The sequence below is a fragment of the Rhagoletis zephyria genome, unplaced genomic scaffold (assembly GCF_001687245.7).
Source record: "Rhagoletis zephyria isolate East Lansing unplaced genomic scaffold, Rhagoletis_zephyria_1.1 Rzeph_scaffold_01841, whole genome shotgun sequence".
In the NCBI taxonomy this organism is placed as follows: Eukaryota; Metazoa; Arthropoda; class Insecta; order Diptera; family Tephritidae; genus Rhagoletis; species Rhagoletis zephyria.
Window position 1 is genome coordinate 58,158 of NW_016158925.1, and position 23,402 is coordinate 81,559.

Genomic DNA, 23,402 nt, shown 5'->3' on the forward strand with positions numbered 1-23,402 from the left:
ATCAACCTCAAATAACGCAGCCAAGCAACCGTAATAAACAAATTCCCCTTTCGTATTCAAAATAGCAACAGAAACCTCGCACTGACAACAAAATCCTGACTACATGGAAACTGTTGCATATTTGCCAAATAGTTTTCAAAAATTTTCACATTTCAAAAACAATTTCCAAAGCGAATAGACGCAGCTGCTGACCAGCAAAATGTCCATGAAGGGCAAATCATCCGAAAATGCTGTGGACAAAGATGCCGCCGGTGATGCGTTCAGCATGTCGAGTAGTTCTTCGATGGATGGACAAGGTGAGTGGGTATTCTTTTAAAGGCTCCTATATTTCTTTCGCATACATACATACATATGTATTACGCAATCGCTTTCTGTTCCGCAGAGGCTGCTGATAAAAAGAAGAAGGATTTGCTGCCCATCGCGCCCGTCATACCGGTGCCGGAGTATACCGAAGATGATTTGAATAAGCTCACCATGTACGTGCAGCGCATGACAATGCTGTTCGCTTTAGATCATCGCGATTGGAATGAGCAAACACTCAATACTATCAAACGTTGGTTCATGGAAGTGAATCATCCGCTGATGACGATCTTCTACGATCGCAACATACTTAGCGTGTGTTTGGGCTTTCCGCTGGCGCCGGTCGCCGATATTTGTTACTATGGACGCAAGCCAAATCAGATCTTTACTGTTGAAGGTTTTCACGATGAAATTTACTTTGGCACCATTCAAGAGGATGTCGACGGCTGCCTGCTGAAGATTATGCAATATGTCTATCAACCTATATTTCGCAATTACAAAGATTGGAATGACAATATCAAGAGTCGCTTCTGCCGAGCAATGGATAAATTTCTCTGCTATCTCACTAGCTTGCATTACAAGATGGCTGGTCTGACAGTTTTGTATGTGCCATATGTGGTGAAGCAGATCTCACGCCCAGATGTGCAACACGATCGCGAATTTGTCAAAAATCTCGAATCGATTGTAGTCTACTGGACAACGCAAATACGAACGCTTTTGAACGATAAGACGCTTGTGGTCCAACATGATTTCGTGGTGCCCACAGAAGAGTATGAATTCTGGCTGTATAGATGTGGGTATCTGATTTAAAAATTTTCTACTTAAATTAAATTTACAAATTTTCCCCTATCCTTTGCTTTTCGTAGTCGAAGTACTCCAAGGATTAGACACACAACTGCAACACGAAGACGTACAGCAGATCATACAAGTATTGCGCAACTCTCATTCCGTCTATATTAAGCAAGTGGATGAACTGATCCAAGAGTGCCACAATCAAATGGAAGAAGCCAAATCAAATATTAAATATCTATTCTTACTCATCGAGCCGTGCTCGTTGATTGACAAAGCCGAATCACCTGCTGCAGTAGCAGCACTCATACCACGAATTGTGAATATCATACGTTACATATGGTTGAACTCCGAGTACTATCAACGTCGCGAACTCATCACCGGACTATTTCGTAACCTCAGCAATCAGATTATAAAATTTTGCCTCGACCAAGTCAATGTCTATAAGGTGTTACAGGGCAACTCGCGTTTTGGCATACGTATGGCTAATATGTCAATCGATTGCTGTCTCTCATACAAGGCCATCTATGACATAATGTCCAAAGAGCATGCCACGCGTGAGCCTAAAATCGGTTGGGATTTGGAAAATGCAATGATTTTCAATCATGTGGATGCTTTCATTGAGCGGCTCAATGATCTGATTGACATTTGTGAATCGATGATTGTATTTGGACGTCTAGATGAAACCGAGGCAATACCAAAGCCTACCTTTGGCGGTACTAATGGCGAGGAATTCGAGCGAACAGCAGAAGGCGTTGAGAAGCAATTTATGATACTGGTGGAAGCATTAGAACATGACTCCAAAGAGCTAATATTAAACGTCAACAAAAACGAGTGGTGAGTAGGAAATACTTATGTAGGCTCACACACCTTCACGCTTATAAAATCGCCTAATGGTCCGAGGGCGAGCAAGAAACTAGCCAGCTCGGGGTTATACAAAGAGTCATCTAAACTGTTAACCTGAAAATACTGGTGTGGAGAAACGATTATCTCTTAACTTTTCTTAAACTTGAAGTCCAGCACTTCTCTGCTGACTTCACATTAGGCAACCAACATGAAATATCAAGATGTTTTAGTCGGCATTATTATGTCGTTGTTGTGGTTGTAGCGGCTACTTAAACCTGCCGAGAGTCTCAATAGTTGTCAAGCTCGACTAACAGTTGGCCCAGAAAACGTGCCTATTCAAAGGGGTTGATTAATTGAGTTCGGTTGAGTGGGCATGTGAAGAGGTGGTTGTTGTCATTTAGGGAAACTTCACATGCTAGACATACATAAGGTACGTCAGGGTGTAGCCTGGATAGTAAGAGTTCAACCTACTCCAGTACCCAGACAGCAATTGAGCCAGTGTCTCTCTTGATAGCAGGAACTCTCCTCTGAAATTGGAGTGGACTTAACTCCGATGACGACATTCAAAGTTCACGGTGCCGAGTCCAATGATTGACGTAGATACTTGTGATCCTCATCCTTCAGTTCGCAGAGAAGTCTTTTGACGTGCCCGAGCCTGTGGCTGTTTGGGAGTTCTCGTATGTAGCAACCGATAGGGAACTGCTTGCTGATCATAATGTTGAGCCCTTTAACTTGACGCATCTGGGCGTGGTTATGAAGGTGATCTTCAGGCGACATCGGACAGTTGTCCGAAGTGCTGCAGTTTGGCTGACCTAGGGATTCATCCACTGCTTCCTACTAGTCCCCGGTTCTGTACTTTATTTGCAATTACGGTTGCGTGCGCTGAAAAAGAGAGCCGGCATCAAAAGTTACCCGAATAATTGGTATTTTGGTGGCGTGGAATCTCAGCTGTTGCCCGACCTCCTTCATCCTGGTGGTGCAAATGGTTGTCGAGGATTTCTTAAGAGGGTTGTTGTTCCGTCAATCTAAACCCCTTTAGATTGGTAAAGCCTTTATCATGGTTTGTATGCTTCAATGGTTGGCTAGTGTATAGCCCGCAGTAACGAGAAAACCCTCCAAAACCTTAATAAACCCCCATGTCTTCAAATTTGTTCACTTTTGTTGCAGGTATGAAGAGGTTCTGAAATATCGCCGCACAGTCCTAAGTTTCGAAGAGACCATTCAACGGCTGATGTCGAATGTTTTTCAACGCATCTGCAATATCGAGGAGGGTCTCGAGGTGTTGAACGTAACACTCTTCTACTCTTATCGCGCCAGCATACGAAAAACGTACCTCCGTCAAGTGAGTGACGTCTGGTTAATGTTTGACAAGGAAATGTCAGAGACCACGAAAATGTTATTGGAACGTGTTAAGCTGCATGAGTCTTGGATGCCGTATTATGTTTCTCGCGCCGTTGGCTATCGTATAAATCTTGAGCGTCTACAGTGGCTACGCGATCGACTCAATACCTCCGATTGGTTGCCAATTGTGCCGGAGGCGAAAATTGTACTCGAAAAGTTTGAACATCTCAAAAAGGACTACACAAAAGAAATTAAAAAAGCTTTCGATGAATGGGTGAAAAATTGTAGTAGCAACACTTTGGAGAGCCGCTTGGAGCGTACGTTGATCGTGCGCAGTAAGGTGAAACGTGGCCTAATCGAGTGCAATATGGATCGTACACTGCTGAGCATATGCGAGCAAGCGCGTCATTTCGATAATCTTGGGTTTCAAATACCAGCGCTGATTCGTAAGGTTTACGATCGCTATAGCACGTTACAGTTTGTGTACAATAGTGTGCTAACGGTTTGTTTAGACTACAATCGTATACTTGCTGCTCTCTCGGAACAAGAGCGTAATCTATTTCGTGCTCTTATCCATGCTTGTGATCGCAAAATTGCGCCTGGCCTCTTCAAGCTCACTTGGAGTGGCGAATTGAGCGACGCCTATATAGCAGATTGTGCAAAGCACACCAAGAAATTGCAGGACTCATTGGATATTTACAAGCGCGCTAATCGTCAGATTGCCAAGACTTGTGAGAAAATCTGCGATACAGCATTGCTTAAGATAATCTTAAGTGGAGCTGTGGAATTGTCAGTGTTCGAGCTGGCACTGCAGGCCGCCACACGCAAAGCGACGAACGCTATTTTGGCTTACTACGACACAATCGTCGATGTACTTTTTGCGGTGTTCACGGAATTTCAACCGGTTTTAGATGAGGTTAGTAGTGCCTGAATGTTTAGCTCTCTGGTATGTTGAAATAGTCAGTACTGAAATTTGGGACCGAATCGCGGCAATCGTGATCGAAGAAACTCGACTCGAAATTTCATTTACAGATTAACAGGGCAATTCTGGCTAAGATAGTCGAACGATTTATTTTTTTTTTTTTGAACGAAAGTCTTACTTTAAAAAGCTCCCTTGCCAATTTTTATGTTGAAAAACTTTTTTGAAGAAAATTTTTTTTTTTAATTGCATTTAATTTTTAAAACCCTATATTTTTCTCGTTTAAATTTTTAAATTTTGTTGTTTTAAAAGAAAAAATACTATGTTTTAAATTCATTTAATATTCCGGAACTTTTTTTATTTGTTTCTTTTGTGATACATTTTTTTTAAATTTAATAATTTAATTTTCTTTTCATTTTTTCATTGGATTATTTAAAAACAAACATTTTTTTTATTTAATTTAAATCTAGATTTTTTTACATTAAAAATAGCATATTTTTATTAGTTTAGTTTCATTTTTAGAAATTCATTAATTATTTTTTCTTTTTTGAATTGAATTTCGTTTTCTTTTTTAATTTGATTTTCTTTTCATTTTTAGATTTTATTTTTTTTTAACAAAAAAAAATATAATTTTTTTATTTAATTCAAGTTCCAGCAGCTTGTAGTATATCACTTATTTCTTTTAAATAAAATTCAGATTTTGTTGTTTTGAAAAGAAATATTTTTTTCTAATAATCATTTAAGTTTTAGAAACTTATTTTATTAATTTTTGCTTATTCTAATTTGATTTTTTTAGCTTTTATATTAAGTTATGTTAAAAAGGCATTTCCATTAATTCTAGCTATTTATTTTATATTTTTTCTTTGCTTTAATTGATTTCATTTTTTTTAATTTAACTTTCTTTCAATTTTCAGATTTTATTGTTTAAAAAACATATTTTTTAATATTCATTTCAATTAATTCTAGCTACTTATTTTATATTTTTTCTTTGCTTTAATTGATTTCATTTTTTTAAATTTAATTTTCTTTCAATTTTCAGATTTTATTGGTTAAAAAATATATTTTTTAATATTCATTTAGTTTTTAGACACTTATTACCTTCTCTTTTTTTCATTTAAACTCAATACAGAATTTGCTTTTTAGATCCAAATTATATTTTAGAGCAAACAGCTGTCGTTTTATTCCATTCGATTTTAACCGAGCAATCCTTCGATCTGGGGTGCCGCGATTTGGGGTTCTGATCTCTTTTTAAATCATTCATGTATTAATTTTTCCTTTAAGATGGAAACTGAGTGGTACGAATATGTCACCCAATTTGACAATATGTTGAGCGCTGCACTTATGACCAGTGCGCGTAACTCCCTAATGAATATTTACAATCTGGTACGTTCGGAAGGTGACATACTTCCTTCGCCTATACTCATTTTGGAGGCGGATATTGTAGACGGCAAGGTAAGTAAAAGAAAAAAACATTCTGCCAATGCAAGCTTTACACTATCTTACCATATTTTCATCCATCCATTTTATTTGTAGATACAACTGAAACCTCCTATGAAAGAAATCATTCAACTCTTTTTTGGCATGTTTGAACGTGTTAGCACAAGTTTGGCGATTTTCCCTAGACTAACAACTAAACTTAAACTACCAAAAGCGTATCAGCAGCCATTATTTTCTGCAACTTTTGCCAAAGACGCTGATGCTAAAGAAATTCAATCATCACTGGAATATGAAGTGAAATATAATGAGGAAGAGATCGAAACGTTTCTCAAGGGCTGGAGTGTTTATCGTCATATTTGGGAGAAAACGGAAGCAGAATTTACGAAAAACATACTGGCAACTGATCAAAGAGCGCAGATTTTCGAGCAGAGTATAGAGAATTATAGCTTATTGGCGGATGAAATTGGTCTAAAAGATTCCATTGTAAATGTGTACTTCATACTGGTGAATCAGAACTTTCTTAAGAACACCATTATGGACTATATCGAAAAATGGCAAATGTTGAATATTAAGTTATTGCTACGTCGTGCAACTACCAAAATAAATGGTAAGTGTAAGTAAACTCCTTACAAAGGCGGTGCAGACGAAGAAACATTACTCTGCTGTCTCATCGTCTTAAAGGCTGGAAGGGGAAATGGGGTTGTCATGTATGGCTATCACAACCAGGTGTTTATGCCATGTAAAGTGTCCAATAAATAGTCCCGCAAGTTGTATGCAATAAAATAAATACCTTGCAAGACCCTCTGAGAGTTATGGCAACTGGAGTCCCCCAGTCATTGTGGAGCGAAATATCCACACAGTTATTGGCCTTGGCTTCGATGGCCGAAGTGAGTAGGTGTGCTATAACTGGTTGAGGACCGAAGAATATCAATTTTGGTATTAAACCGGCATTCAAAAAAAAATAAATAAAAAAAAGTTAAATTAAATAAAACAAAAACATTTTTCCAATTTAAAACAAAAAAATATATGTATGTATTAAAAGAAAGTGAAATTAACAAAAAAAAATTAAATTAAAATAAAATAAAAAGAAGAAATTAATACAGTGCGTTTCTAAAATTTAAATGAAATCAAAAAATAATAATAATTTTCTTTTTTAAACCATAAAATCTAAAAATCAAAAGAAAATTAAATTTAAAACAAGAAAAAATTAACCAAATAAAGCAAAAAGCAAAATAAGCTATTAAATACTGAATGAAATTTAAAGAAATATTCGGCCCTGTCGCGAACTTTACATGGATAAATATTCCCAAAAATTATAAAGCAAGACAAAAACAATTTTTCCCAAATTCTGGGAACAATTTATTCACATGGAATTGACGGCATCTTAAAATTAAATTAAGAAATAAAAAAGTACATACAAAAAACTTTAAAAACCAAATTAAAAAATATATGCTTTTCATTTTAAAACAATGAAATCTAAATATTAAAAGAAAATTAAATTAATAAAAGAAAAAACTTAAAATAAATCAGTAATTAAAACAATTTGTTTCTCTTAAAACAATAAAATCTAAACATTAAATTAGAAAAAGGAAACATTAAATCAAAAAAGAAGAAATTGTGACTTTAAAATTAAATATTAAAAAAAAATGTTTTTTTTTTTAAATCGTATCTAAAAAATAAAAGACAATTAAATAACAAAAGTCAAAAAAGCAAAGTCAAAATATAGAAATAAAGAACATTTAAAATTAAATGAAATAAAAAATATGTTTTTCTTAAAAAATAAAAATAAATGCTAAAACGAACGAAAACAAGTTAAATTAATAAAATAAGCTAAAAGTCAAATGAGAAAAAAATATTTTAAATAAAATCTAAAAATAAAAAAAAACAAATAAAAATTGAAACAAGTTCCTAAAATGTAAATGAAATTTAAAAAATATAAATTTTTAAACAATAACATCTAGACATTAAAAGAAAATTAAATTGAGAAAGAAAAAATACATAAAACAACTTTATAAAAATTAAATAAATTTAAAATAAAATAAATAATAATAAATCTAAAAATAAAAAATAAAAGTTATAATTAAAATTTTAAAGGTAAAAATTAAATAAAAAAAGAAAAATACCGACGCGAGCTAAATAATATACTTTCTCTAGAAAAAGCTTTTCACCACAAGGGGTGAATGGGAGGGAGAGCTTCTTCTCCAAGACTTTTGTCCTAGAATAATAAGTCTTTCGAACTATCTTGCAATCTGTCTTTCATTTGTCTTTCGAAAGACTTTTTTCTATCTTAGCCAGAATTGACCTGCTAGTCTCGAGGATTGTGGTGTGTTAGCAAGTGTTAGCGACACAGCGAAAATCTGTTTCACGCATTTCATTAAAAAGTCAAGTCTAAACTATCTATAAAACACTTCCTTTAAACTCTTCTCTTCTCTTTCAAGGTGTCTACCGTTATATGCGCAAAAATGGCGAACGCATTCAAATTGTACCACGTAATCTAAAAGAGGCACGTGAAGCCACAGAACTTTATGAATTTCTATTCAATGATGCACCGCGCAAGCAAGAGGAATTTCCAGCCATACTAAGCCTATTCAAGTTGTTGGATCATTATCTGGTTGAAATACCGGATGCGACTCGCAAGCTTGTCAACAATTTAGATGCTGAGTGGGAAGCGTATTTGAAAATCCTATTGGACTCTAGCGATATGTTAGATATGACACGGGAAGAATTCAAGAAAAAATTGCTGCGGCAGGCTGAAAAATTCAAGACCGTCATGAAAGAGTTTCTAGCCGACTTTTTGGTCAAACTACCGACTTCGGCACAAACGTAAAATTTGCACCTTAACTAGCATACACACATACACATGCATCTTACATTAACATTTCGTTTTGCCTTACCTCTCGTATCCTTTCTTAACTTCCTTCCTTCTTTCCTTTTCCCAAACAGCAAACCCAAAATTGCACTTAAATATATGAGAATTATTGAGAATAAAGTACACGATTGTTTCAACTTTCAGAAGAGTCTTATTGATGATTTAGATACATTTCATATCAATCAACCGCAAAATTTGGATTTGAAAAAATTGGAAAATGAATTACAAACTGTGAAAAGTATTTGGGAGCTCATACTCGAATGGCAAACGGCATGGGATGAGTGGCGTAAAGCCAACTTTTGGGAAACAAATATTGATGTGATGGAGGATACTGCTATTAATCTATATAAGGAATTCAGTACCTTAAATAAACGTTACATGGATCGGCAATGGGAAATGTTGCAGGTGGCTACCAAAAATGTCGATAGCTTTCGGCGTACACTACCTTTGATAACGGCGCTAAAGAATCCGTGCATGCGAAAGCGTCACTGGGATGCTGTACGAGAAACTGTTGGCGTGTAAATATATACAATGTTTTTTTGAGAGTGCGATCGTATTGAAGAAGCGAGAGTGTATAGGGATTTATAGGAAACCATTACGTTTGCGAAATGATTTAAAAAGGTTAAGGGGCTACCTAGGAAGTTAACGTAGTTGAACAATTAGTTTTAATACCCTTCATGTGCATGAATTGGTATTCTAAATTTGGTCCGATATTTGTAAGTACTAAATAGAAGAATACATAGATAGATCTATGTAAAAATTATACCAAAATTATCAGGACGTTTGGTTGGGTCGATTTAACCAGGTCCGTCTGCCTGTACTTAATCTGCAAAGAGACAAAAATGTAAGATAGGACTTTTCAATATTAAGGTAGCGATATACATATGTACAAAAGTATATAGTAGCTATTAGCCGTTTCAGTATGAAGAGCATCTCCCAGAACGAAAAATGACACTGAAGATGGCACAACGCCGAAACCGGTTTGTCTGCAAACCCAACTTGACAAGGGATGACGGAAATTCGTTCCAAAATAAATCATCTTACCACCCTGTCGGAAAAATCAACCAACACCAACACACTTGAAGTGTTTCTTGGAACAGTCAATTGAATTATAGAACCCGATACAATCTGAGAAACATATTCTATGTATCTTCAAGATTTAGTTTCCCTTAAATATGTAGCTTTCTAAGTAGAATATGGCAGAAATAACGGAACCCTTTTCCAAACAAACAAAAAATGCGCATATTCCTCTTGAGTTTTGATACATTAAACGCCATATTTAGCATCAGATCAGTCCTAAATTTCTAAATTTAAAAAAACACGCAGATGCCTAAACCTTCTCGGAAAAAAATATTAGAAAAATAGTTGTAGGTAGAGACCTACAATATCATTTACAGTAGTTATTAAAAAAGTCATAGATAATATGCTAGTTGGAGTCACTCTCTCAGCCGCTCATTCATCGCTCTGCACACTCAAATACCACTTAAATCCCTTCAATACTATTTGCATTCGAACTCTTATCCCCCAGAATCTGTTTTTATAGCTCAATTCTTCCAATTTAGGGATTTCGACGAGGATTCCAAAAAGTTTAAACTCGAACTTATTATCAACTTGGACTTTCAAGCTTACTCCGAAGAGATCCAAGATATCTCAAACGCCGCCACAATGGAACTTCAAATCGAAAACGGCATTAAGAATATTGCAAGTATTTGGCACAAGCAAACTTTCGAAATGGCCTTCTACAGAGATGGCATATACCGCATAAAGAATGTGGACGATTGCATGCAGTTGCTCGAGGAACATATGGTTCAAATATCAGCAATGAAGTCGACACGTTTTGTGGAGCCTTTCATCGAGGTTGTCGACTACTGGGAGAAGACTCTCTCGTATGTCGCCGAAACGCTGGAAACGGCTTTGAATGTGCAACGCCAATGGTTATATTTGGAGAATATTTTCGCTGGCGAAGATATACGCAAACAATTGCCGAACGAGGCAAAACGCTTTGCCAGCCTAACTGATGAATTTCGTTTGATTAGCGCCAAGATGTACAATGCTAAGTACGCTGTGCGTGCGACACATCTGCGCCAGCCACCATTTCTGCTGGAGCGCTTCAATAAAATGGACGAACGTCTCGAGGTTATACAACGCGCGCTCGAAATCTATTTGGAGTCTAAACGCCAATTGTTTCCACGTTTCTATTTCATCTCCAACGATGATTTATTGGAGATCTTGGGCAATGCCAAACGCCCGGATCTGGTGCAGCCACATCTGAAGAAGCTTTTCGATAATTTATACAGATTAGAGTTGAAACGTGTTGGCAAAGGTATGAGTCGGTTTCAGGCAATGGGCATGTACTCGGACGATGGCGAATATGTGGAATTTCTCAATGTACTGTATATCGAAGGGCCCTCTGAGAAGTGGCTAAATGTCGTAGAGGATTTCATGTTGAGCGTTATGAAAGAGAAACTCAAGCAAACTCGTGCCTCGCTCAAGAAACTAATTGGCAACCGCGAGCAGTGGATGTCGTTATGGCCAGGCCAAATGCTGCTCACCACTTGTCAAATTCAATGGACGACCGAATGCACGCGCAGTCTTATCCATTGCAAGATGGTTGATCAGAAGAAACCACTGCGCAAACTGAAGCGTAAACAGAATAAGGTTTTGGCTAAACTTTCGGAACTGAGTCGCAAGGACCTGCCGAAAACCATGCGCCTCAAGGTGAATACCCTTATCACCATTGAAATTCACGGACGTGATGTCATCGAACGCATGTACAAGGTTAATTGCAAAGACATCAGCCATTTCGAATGGTTTTCGCAGCTGCGTTTCTATTGGCATCGCGAGTCTGAACTCTGCGTCATACGTCAAACTAACACCGAGCATTGGTATGCTTACGAGTACACCGGCAACTCGGGTCGTCTTGTGATCACGCCGCTCACAGATCGTTGCTATATAACGCTAACAACGGCACTACATTTACATCGCGGTGGCAGTCCCAAAGGGCCAGCTGGCACTGGCAAAACTGAGACAGTTAAAGACTTGGGTAAAGCTTTGGGTATCTGGGTCATTGTCACGAATTGCTCTGAGGGTTTGGACTACAAGAGCATTGGCAAGAACTTTTCTGGCTTAGCGCAAACTGGCGCTTGGGGCTGCTTCGATGAGTTCAATCGCATCAATATCGAAGTGTTGTCCGTCGTAGCGCAACAAATTCTCTCCATCATGTCGGCACTTTCCGCCAAACTCACCGAGTTCAACTTCGAGGGCAGCGTAATCAAACTAAAACACACCGTCGGACTCTTCATCACAATGAATCCTGGCTATGCTGGACGCACAGAACTGCCCGATAACCTCAAATCTATGTTCCGGCCGATCGCCATGATGGTGCCGGACAACGCAATCATAGCCGAGAACTTGCTCTTCTCCGATGGCTTCACGAACACCCGCAGCTTGGCACGCAAGGTCTTTACGCTCTACGAACTGGCCAAGCAGCAGCTGTCTAAGCAGTATCACTATGATTTCGGCCTACGCTCCATGGTCGCATTGCTGCGTTATGCTGGGCGCAAGCGACGCCAACTACCAAACACCAACGAAGAAGAAATCGTTTACTTGGCTATGCGCGATATGAATGTGGCGCGGCTGACAGCCAACGATCTACCACTTTTCAATGGCATTATGTCCGACATCTTTCCAGGCGTTACATTACCTATTATTGACTACAGCGATTTCAAGATCGCAATTGAGGATGAACTACGCAGCAATGGTCTACAGCTCATACCAATCGCCATTAAAAAGATCATAGAGCTGTATGAGACGAAGAATTCACGCCATTCTACGATGATTATCGGTAGTACGGGCACCGCTAAGTCGGTGACTTGGAAATGTCTGCAAGGCGCCTTTGGGCGTATGAACGCCAACAAACATCTAGGCTGGGAGGCAGTCATTGTGCATCCAGTCAATCCAAAGGCGCTCAATTTAGCCGAGCTTTATGGCGAATACAATTTGGCGACCGGCGAATGGTTGGACGGTGTACTCAGTGCAATTATGCGTGTTATATGCGCCGATGAAGATCCCACGCAGAAGTGGCTGCTATTCGATGGGCCCGTCGATGCGGTGTGGATTGAGAACATGAACTCTGTTATGGATGACAACAAAATTCTGACATTAGTGAATAGCGAACGTATAACTATGCCAGCACAAGTATCGCTGCTATTCGAAGTAGCCGATCTGGCGGTGGCCTCACCGGCAACGGTATCACGCTGTGGCATGGTGTACAATGATTACAATGACTGGGGTTGGCGTCCGTACGTGAATTCATGGTTGGCTCGGCAAAAACTTCCAGAACATGTGAATTTTCTACGCGAATATTTTGACTACTATCTGGATAGGGTATTGGAGTTCAAACGAGTTCATTGCAAGGAAATAGTTAAGACAAATCAATTGAATGTGGTTATGTCAATGTGCAAATTGTTGGAAGCTTTTTCCACAAAACAAAATGGTATTGTATCTGGTAATGCTGAACTGCTGGAGACAATGAGTAAATTGTGGTACCTATTCTCGCTCATTTGGTCTGTGTGCGCAACTGTAGATGAAGATAGTCGCCTCCGCATAGATTTCTTCATAAGAGAAATAGACAGTTCCTTCCCCATCAAGGATACCGTTTATGATTATTATGTCGATCCAGAACATAGAACGCTTATGCCGTGGGAGAGCAAGCTTTCAGATGCTTGGAAATATGATGAAAAGTGAGTTTAGAGTTTTGAGCGGAGAGGGTCAGATAGAGCTTTTACGCTGCTTTGAAACAATCAGGACGAAAACACATGCCGGGAGAGCAGCTTTTTAAAGATTTCTATAGATTTTGTATAGCCGCGAACAGAGTAAGGCCTTTCTCTGCCCATCGCTGCTTTAGAGCAGTCACTCCACAAACAAATCTCGCGGGAGAAGCTTATTAAAGCTTTTTATAGATTTTATATGGTCGTGCACAGAGCAAAAGTTCTCTATGATCGCCACTACTTCTGACTCTAGATCAGCGATGTTCATAGAGAGCTTTTACTTTGGACGCGTTCATCCATAAAATCTACAAATAGCTTTGAAGTGTTCCCCCCCGCGGGGCTGTTTTGACCATCACTGCTCTAGCTGAGCACCGCCTTTCCCACACTTTCTTTTGTATGCTTTCTATACACTTTGGATATATGTATGTGCATTGGGCTGGTCCAAAAAAAGTAATAAGTTAGGATTTTTTTAAATGGCAAAAAAATTCCCGTATTTATTTTTTTTTTAAATTAGAAATTCCTCAGTCGCATTACGTTTTCCGTGTATTTTATATGGGGAAAAACAGTTTTTCGTATTTTTATTTCATGTATTTTTGGACCACCCTAATGTACTAAGTGGACAGAGTAAAAGCTCGTTCTGATCTATGGCTTACGTTAAAAGCTTTCTGGGCATAGCTACTCAAAATCACTTGGGACCCAAAACACATTTCGCAATGAAAAGCTTTTTAAAGCGTCCTAAAGATTTTATTTGGACACGGACTAGGTAAAAATATTTTTTGATCGTCACTGCTTTAGATCAGTGTTTCAATTTTTATATTCCGTTTTCTGGTTCTTGCCGTATTCGTATTCAAAAAGAACCCACTTTCAAATTGTGACTCAGATTCCAATTCAGCGGCATGAAATACGTAAGAATTTGTTAGCCTGGTACGCCGGACGATTTTTTTTACCTAACCTAAACTATACCTAAATCTCTGTACGAGACGAGAAGAACATTGTTCTGTTCTTGACCATGACAACAGGGGAAATCCTTCAACCTACGCTTTAACAAATTTTATTCAGAATCATAAGACGTCTTATTTTTCTCCCGCAGTCTTCCCTTCTATAAAATCATTGTGCCCACTGTGGACACTGTGCGCTATGAATATCTTGTCTCTAAACTGTTGCAAGAAGAACACCCAGTCATGCTAGTGGGCAATGTGGGCACAGGCAAGACATCTACCGCAGTCAGTGTAATGGACTCGTGTGATAAAAATAAGTATACAGTGCTCTCCATCAATATCTCGGCGCAGGTAAATTTCTCGAACCGACACCACCCAAAATATCCTAAAAAATTCACTTATTTACAGACCACAGCCGCCGGTTTGCAAGAATCCATTGAGAATCGCACCGAAAAACGCACTAAAACCATTTACGTCCCAATCGGCGGCAAGCGTATGATTTGCTTCATGGACGACTTCAATATGCCTGCCAAAGACACCTACGGATCGCAGCCGCCATTGGAACTTATCCGACAGTGGATAGATTACAAATATTGGTTTAGTCGTCGGAATCAACAGAAGATCTATGTACAGAATACGCTGCTAATGGTAGCCATGGGTCCCCCGGGTGGCGGACGCCAGGAGATATCGCCACGCACACAAAGTCGTTTCGTCGTCATCAATATGACATTCCCCAACGAGGCGACAATCATGCGCATTTTCGGCAGCATGCTTCAGCAAAAGTTAATACCCTTCGCCAATGATATACGCGAGATTGCTCTGAAAATCACAACCAGCACAATTGATCTATATAATGCTGTGGTTGCACGTATGCTGCCCACGCCAGCCAAGTCGCATTATTTGTTCAACTTGCGCGACATATCGAAAATATTTCAGGGACTGCTGCGCGGTCATCACGAAGCGCAGACGAAGCGCGCTATGTTCTTACGTTTGTGGGTGCACGAAGTGTTTCGTGTATTCAGCGATCGTTTGGTCGACGATTTGGATCAGGGCTGGTTTATGAATGAGGTGAACAACATACTAGGCAAGTATATGGAGGTCACATTCCACGGTTTGTGCCCCAACAAAATCGTACCCATATTTGGCGACTTTATGAGCAATCAAGGTCACTATGAAGATTTGGTTTTCGACGATTTACGAAAGTATATCAATCGCCAAATGGAGGAATACAATAACTTCCCGGGCATGGCGCGCATGAATCTGGTATTCTTTAAGGAGGCTATCGAGCATGTGACGCGCGCCGTGCGTGTCATCTCACAACCGCGCGGACACGTGTTGAACATTGGTATCGGCGGTTCGGGGCGGCAGTCACTCGTGCGTTTGGCAGCTTTTATTTGCGAATTTGGCACATTTACAATAGAGGTTACAAAGAAGTACAAAACGAATGAATTCAAAGAGGATCTGAAAAATCTCTACAAGATCACCGGCATCAAGCAACGTGGCACCGTGTTTCTTTTCAGCAACGAACAAATTGCCGAAACTGCATTCCTTGAAATACTAAACAACATGCTGAGCACCGGTGAAGCGAACCTTTTCAAGGCGGAGGAGTTCGAAGATTTGAAAACGGAACTGGAACGTCCAGCAAAGAGGGCAGGCGTGCAGTTTACCACCGAAGCACTATATAATTTCTTTATGCAAAACGTGCGTGAGAATATGCACATTGTACTAGCGATGAGTCCCATTGGCGAGGAGTTTCGCAGCTATATACGACAGTACCCAGCCTTAATCAACAACACCTCGCCGAACTGGTTTCGTCTATGGCCACAGGAAGCACTTTTGGAGGTAGCGCAAAAGTTTTTACTCGGCTTCCCGATAAATGTACCGGTTCCCGGCAAAGAGGATGAGAAACATAGAGACAGCTTGGTTATCACCTCGGAAGAGAGGTTACAAAAAGCTGTGGCCTATGTCTTTTCCGTGATTCACTCGAGCGTAGCCGAAATGTCTGTGCGAATGTTGGCCGAAGTGAAGCGGCACAATTACGTCACATCGCCCAACTATTTAGAGTTGGTTAGCGGATTTAAGGCGTTACTCGAAAGTAAACGCTACGAGGTATCTTCCAGCGCAAACAAGCTAAGAAATGGACTCTCAAAAATTCAAGAGACACAAGAGAAAGTCTCAGTAATGTCGGAAGAACTCAAAGTCAGCTCGGAGCAAGTGAAAGTCTTAGCTAAGGAATGCGAAGAATTCATTGCAATCATTGAGATACAAAAGGCGGAGGCTACAGAACAGAAAGAAAAAGTTGACGCGGAGGCGATAGTTATACGCCAAGAGGAAGTTATTTGTCTAGAATTGGCCGCAACAGCGCAAGCCGACTTGGACGTTGTTCTACCAATGATAGATGCGGCTATCAAAGCCTTAGATGCTTTAAGCAAAAAAGATGTGGCTGAGGTGAAGTCTTACGGACGGCCGCCAATGAAAATTGAGAAGGTTATGGAAGCCGTACTGATTATATTGGGCAAGGAGCCCACATGGGAGAATGCGAAGAAGGTGCTCGGTGATGTAAACTTTTTGAATGATTTGAAGAATTTTGATCGTGATCATGTCACTGATAAAACGCTAAAACGCATTAGCTTGTATACGAAAAATCCGGAACTCGAACCAGAAAAGGTCGCAATAGTATCGGTGGCTTGTAAATCACTTATGCAATGGATTATGGCCATTGAGAATTATGCCAAAGTGTATCGCATCGTGGCGCCCAAGCAGGAGAAGTTAGACAATGCCACGCGCTCGCTGGCCGAGAAGCAAGCCATGTTAGCGGCTGCTATGAAAAAGTTAGCAGAACTTAATGCTGCAATTACCGAACTATATCGGCAATTAAATGAGAAGACAGAAATGCTTAATGAACTGCGAATTAAAGAAGAAAAGTTGAGGTAAGTTTTGGGGGGGTAACGCGTGGGAATTTTCAGTGATTTGAAAAAAGTTGCTGAATACCTAGAATTTATAAGTAATAAAAATATAAGTAGGGCAAGCTAGTACTAAGAAGAAGTGGGCAATTGCTGACAAAATAGTGGCGCTTCTCAGAGCTGTTAAGGGCTAAATATGTTAGTCCAAAGTAGTTATAATAGGGTCTTCAGAATCGTGATATTTTTGTTTGCGGTAGCCCAGCAGAAAATTTGTAACTGTAGCTCAGAACTATTTTAGGACTAGTTCGGGCCTGTCCAGAACTATTTCAGGGCCACTTCGCGACTATTGCGGGATCATTTCGAGATCGGGAGTTTCGGGAACTGTTAAGGACTAATTCTAGACCATTTCGTAGTTATTTCAGTAATATTTCGGGCTTTGTTCTGGGGAATTTTAGACTAGTTCAGGCCTAGTTCGGGTTCAATTCGGGTCTAGTTCAGGACCATTTCGGAACTGGTTCAGAACTATTTCAGGACAATTTCGAGATATTTCACGACTATTTCAGCCATATTTCGAGACTACATCGAGATCATTTGGGGCTAATTCGGAATAATTTTGAGACTAGCAAATGGCTATTTCGGGACCCTCTCAAGGTTTGTTCGAGATCTCTTCGGCACAAGTTTACGACCTTTTCAAAAAAAAATCAGTACAATTTTAAGACTGTTTCGAGGGATTTTCGGGTTAGTTCGTAACTTGACATGAAATAATCTTGAAATAGTCTTGAACTACTGCCGATGTGGTTATGAAAAAGTCGTGCTGGTCCCGGCACAATGTGTAAAATGGAATGAAGTTAATGTTCAAATTCTAACTTTAGTAATTTATGTATGAGACTGAATAATCTAATGGTTTGACAAGCCGTACATAGAAGTTTGGACACCAAATTTCATGATTACCTGATTCTCACGTCTTTTCTTTTCAATACATAGTTAATAAATTGTTACTGATCAGCAAGGCTGATTAGTAAAACACTGCCTTTACTTCTGCAATGGTTTTCAGCATAGTTCCCCAACTCTAACCCTATTTCTCACAGAAAACAACTCGAGCGCGCAATTATCCTGGTCGAATCCTTGTCTGGTGAACGAGAACGTTGGATTGAGACTGTGGCTGCCTTGGATTTATCGTTCGAAAAGTTGCCTGGCGATTGCCTACTAGCCACCGCATTCACATCCTACCTTGGCCCCTTCGACACCAAGTACCGCGAGTCACTCATCGAGCAATGGATCGCATTGATAGCATCGAATCAAATTCCCTACACAGACGAAATGAAAATAACACTTTTCCTCAGCGATGCCGTAACCATACGCGAATGGAATATTCAGGGTCTGCCTGCCGATGACTTTAGCACCGAAAATGGTGTAATTGTTATGCGCGGCCAACGTTGGCCACTCATCATCGATCCGCAATCACAAGCGAATACTTGGATTAAAAACTACGAGGCCAATAACGATTTGAAGGTAATCGATTTCTCTCAAAATGATTATATACGCTCGCTGGAGCGCGCGATGTCCGCCGGTAATCCAGTGCTACTACAAAATGTTAGCGAGTACCTGGATCAAGCCATTAATCCGATTTTGCGCAAAAGCTTTACCATACAAGGAGGCCAAAAGCTAATCAAGTTCAATGACAAATACATAACCTACAATGATGCCTTCAAACTCTACATAACCACAAAAATAACCAATCCCCACTATCCACCGGAAATTTCATCGAAAACGACCATCGTTAATTTCGCTGTCAAGCAAGACGGCTTGCAGGCACAACTCTTGGGCATAATTGTGCGCAAAGAGAAACCCGCTTTGGAGGAGCAAAAAGATGAGTTGGTCTTGACGATTGCGCGCAACAAACGCACGCTCATCGAATTGGACAACGACATCTTGCGTTTGCTAAATGAAAGTCGCGGCTCACTGCTGGAAGATGATGAACTTTTCGCTACGTTACAAAAGTCACGCCAGACTTCGGTTTTGGTGAAAGAATCGTTGGCCACCGCCGAAGTGACCGAGATCGAGATCGATGCTGCTCGCCAGGAATATCAACCGGCGGCCGAACGCGCAGCCATACTCTTCTTCGTGCTAATGGATATGTCGAAAATCGATCCGATGTATGAGTTTTCGCTTGCCGCCTATATTTTACTCTTCGTGCAATCAATCGAGCGTAGTCCGAAACATCAAATCTTATTCGAGCGCATACAAAATATAAACGATTATCACACATATTCTGTATATAAGAATACCTGTCGAGGCCTATTCGAAATGCACAAGCTGCTCTTCTCCATACACATGACGGCGAAAATTTTACAATGCGCCGGAAAACTGGTGGAGGCGGAATATGATTTTATTCTAAAGGGTGGCATTGTACTGGACAAACAGAATCAGGCGCCCAATCCAAGTCCAGGTGAGTAGATCGGCACAGACTATCTACCAAATACGAAGTAAAAGGGAAATTCTGGCTAAGATAGTTCAAAGTCTTTTGTAAGTAAATTGAAATACAGTAGGCAAGTTAGTTTGAAGGATTTTGTTTGTTCTGGCACGAAAGTCTTACAAAAAAAAGCTCCCTTCCCACTTTTATGGTGAAAAGTTCTTTTGATAGAAAGCTCTTGTATTTAATTTTGCTCTCTCTGCTCCAACAGTCCCAAAAGCGAGTTAAACAAAGCACAAGCGATTCATTCCAGAGATCCGAGATCGAATCCTCGAGCAGCGAATTTTTCCTTCAACTTTTAGATATTATTGTTTAAAATACAAAATATTTTTTCTTGGTTTCACTTAATTTTTAGGGAAGTTGTTTTATTTTTTGAATACAATTTTTCTTTCCTTTCAATAAATTTTTTATTATTAAATATTTTTTCTAATTTAATTTCTAGGAATTTCTTTTAATTTTTAAATGCTATTGCTTTAAAACGAAACATAATTCCTAAAACCCTTAATTTATAGCAACAATATTTTCATATTTTTTAGTACGTTTTTTTGCTTATGTTTTAAATTTCATTGTTTTCAAAAGAACCATATTTTTTATTTCATTTAATTTTCAGAAACTCATTTTCATTTATAATTCCATTTTGTTTTAATTTTTAGAAATTCTAATTTTTTTTTTAATTGCATTCAATTTACTTTTTTTAGAACTTGTTTTCTGTTTCAATTGAATTTTATTATAATTTTTAAAATTTATAGTTTTAAAAGTAAAATATTTTTTATTTCATTTAATTTTTGGATACAAAATTTTTTATTTTGATACATTTTTTTTTCTTTTTTTAGTTAAATTTTCTTTTAGTTTTGAAATTTTATTGTTAAAAAAATGGTGATTTTAATTTCATTTAATTTTTAGCAAGTTACTTTATTATTTTAACTTTTTTAATTTAATTTTTTTTTATTTTTACTATATTATTTAAAAAAATATGAAACATTAAATTTCATTTAGTGTTTGGGAAAATTTTTTAATAATCATTTCATTTTGAAACTTATTTCATATGTATGTACATTTTTACTTTTTACAAAAAAACATGTTCGTTTTTTAATTCAATTTTCTCTGTTTTCGGAGTTTTTATTATTTGAAAAAGTTGTAAGAGTAGAGTAACATTTTTACTTGCAGTCTGGATCAGCGAGCAAGCTTGGGATAACATAACTGAACTAGACAAACTTCCAGGCTTCCATGGCATTATCGATTCGTTTGAGCAGAGTTCAAAAGCGTGGCAGAGTAAGCTCTTAACTGATTTCTAAATGGCAATTAACCATCTTTAATACTTAGTGTGGTACGCAACAACTTCGCCGGAGACCGAAGATCTGGTTGGCGAGTGGAATGACAAATTAACGGATTTCCAAAAGATTTGCGTCGTACGTTGCTTACGTCCCGATCGCATCTCCTTCTGCCTCACGCAATTTATTATCAATACACTTGGGCCGCGTTTTGTTGAGCCACCCGTTTTGGATTTGAAGGCCGTTTTCGACGAGTCTATGCCTCAAACGCCGCTCATCTTTGTGCTTTCGCCTGGCGTAGATCCAACACAATCGCTCCTGACGCTTGCCGAACAATGCAAAATGGCTTCACGCATGTTCTCACTCAGTTTGGGTCAAGGTCAGGCGCCAGTCGCTACGAAAATGATCATGGATGGTGTACACGATGGCAACTGGGTATTTCTGGCCAACTGTCATCTGTCCTTGAGTTGGATGCCCACATTGGACAAGATTATTGCTACCATGCAGACGATGCAGCTACACAAGCGCTTCCGACTATGGTTGAGTTCGAGTCCACATCCCGAATTTCCGATTTCCATACTACAGACAAGCATTAAAATGACCACCGAACCACCGCGTGGCATAAAGGCCAATATGCGTCGCCTGTACAATAATATTGATGAGCAAAACTTCGAGACGATTGACGAAACGGGCAAGTACAAGAAGCTACTATTCGCGCTTTGCTTCTTCCATACGGTGCTGTTGGAGCGCAAGAAATTTTTACAGCTCGGTTGGAATGTTATTTACAGTTTCAATGACTCTGACTTTGAGGTCTCAGATGTATTGCTGTCTTTGTATTTGAACGAATATGAGGAGACACCTTGGGGTGCATTGAAATATCTCATTGCCGGCATCAATTATGGTGGGCACGTGACCGATGATTGGGATCGTCGTCTACTAACGACGTACATTAATCAGTTTTACTGTGATGCGGCTTTGACCACCCAAAAATTCCGGTAAGTTTAAATGGGGGTTTTCGTCGCTGTACAAATATAGACATGCCATGCCTTACATCCATTTACAGCCTCTCGTCGCTGCTGAATTACTTCATACCTGTGGATGGCGATCTGCAGTCTTACATTGATCAAATCCAACAATTTCCAAACTTTGACAAACCGGAAGCATTTGGCCAACATCCCAATGCCGATATTGCTTCACTGATCGGCGAAACTCGTTTGCTCTTCGAGACGCTCATGTCAATGCAGGTGCAAACCACCGCTGCGGTGGGTGAGAGTATGGAGACTAAGGTCCTACGCTTGGCTAAGGACATACACGCCAGCATACCGGACGAAATCAACTACGAGCAGACCGCCAAATTAATCGGCATTAACCGTTCGCCACTCGAGGTAGTGCTGCTGCAGGAGATTGAGCGCTATAACTATTTGTTGAGGAGAATGAAAATACACATGCGAGATTTACAGCGTGGCATAAAGGGCCTAGTCGTGATGAGCACCGAATTAGAGGATATCTATCAGTCAGTTTATGAAGGTCGCGTGCCTGTGGTGTGGCTTCAAGGTGAGTTCTGTCTAATCTTTTTTGCTTTTGGCTTCTAAAATTTATATTTCCGGAACGCTGCCAGCTTATCCTTCCCTCAAACCACTCGCTTCGTGGTCGCGTGATCTAATTCTACGTATAGAACATTTCGCGCAATGGGCCAAGACACTGAAACCGCCGCTGCTCTTTTGGTTGGCCGCATACACTTTTCCCACTGGCTTTCTCACTGCCGTGCTGCAGACATCGGCACGCGCCACCCGCACTCCCATCGACGAATTGTCATGGGACTTTTATGTCTTCATCGAGGAGGATGCGGCTGCGGCGCGCATTGTGCGGGAAGGTGGCGGCGTCTATGTGCGTAATTTGTATTTGGAGGGTGCCGGTTGGCTGCGCAAGATGCAATGCCTGCAAGATCCACTGCCCATGGAGCTGATTTGTCCAATGCCTGTTATACACTTCAAGCCGGTAGAGAATTTGAAGAAGAAGACTCGTGGTGTATACCAGTGCCCTGCTTATTATTATCCGCAACGTGCCGGTTCCTTTATCATCCCAGTGGACTTGAAGTCGGGGCTTGAGAAATCGGACTATTGGATTAAGCGCGGCACTGCTTTGTTGCTCAGTTTGAGCGTCTAACTGGCAATGCTTTATGCAATGCCTTTGCTGCCTTACTGTTAATTGTTTTGTTTTGGACTTTTCTTGATTTTATGGCATTTTTTTGAAATTATTTATTTCCGTTTTTATCGCAAATAAATGCAGCATTTTTTGAACTTTAAATCAAATGCCATTTCCTTACTATCTATAGACGCGCTAAGCGGCTAACACGCGTCGCACATGCCTGCACAAAGCGCAGCCGCTTCACAACGGCAACTGTAATTATGTAATTACATATAATTGCAAGTAATTATCGAGCACACGAACCAAAATGCGACAGCAATTAATTGAATTAAACGATGTTGACTTTTTTGGTACGCCAGAAAATCGTTCGCGCGAATATTTTGAGTCGCTGTTAAAAAT

The 23,402-nt window shown here is 39.5% G+C and overlaps 1 protein-coding gene across 1 annotated transcript; it reads left to right on the top strand.

Moving 5' to 3' along the window:
* Positions 1-238: 238 nt before the first annotated feature.
* Positions 239-23,021, top strand: kl-2 (dynein heavy chain 2, axonemal kl-2). The gene is made up of 16 exons (XM_017619336.1): positions 239-296; positions 383-1,093; positions 1,167-1,926; positions 3,103-4,192; positions 5,477-5,647; positions 5,729-6,239; positions 8,071-8,455; positions 8,576-9,019; positions 10,064-13,243; positions 14,361-14,559; positions 14,617-17,138; positions 18,200-19,560; positions 20,752-20,856; positions 20,908-21,850; positions 21,919-22,409; positions 22,474-23,021. Exons 1-16 carry the CDS (start codon positions 266-268, stop codon positions 23,019-23,021), a joined length of 13,452 nt encoding a protein of 4,483 aa, XP_017474825.1. The 5' UTR covers positions 239-265.
* Positions 23,022-23,402: the final 381 nt, after the last annotated feature.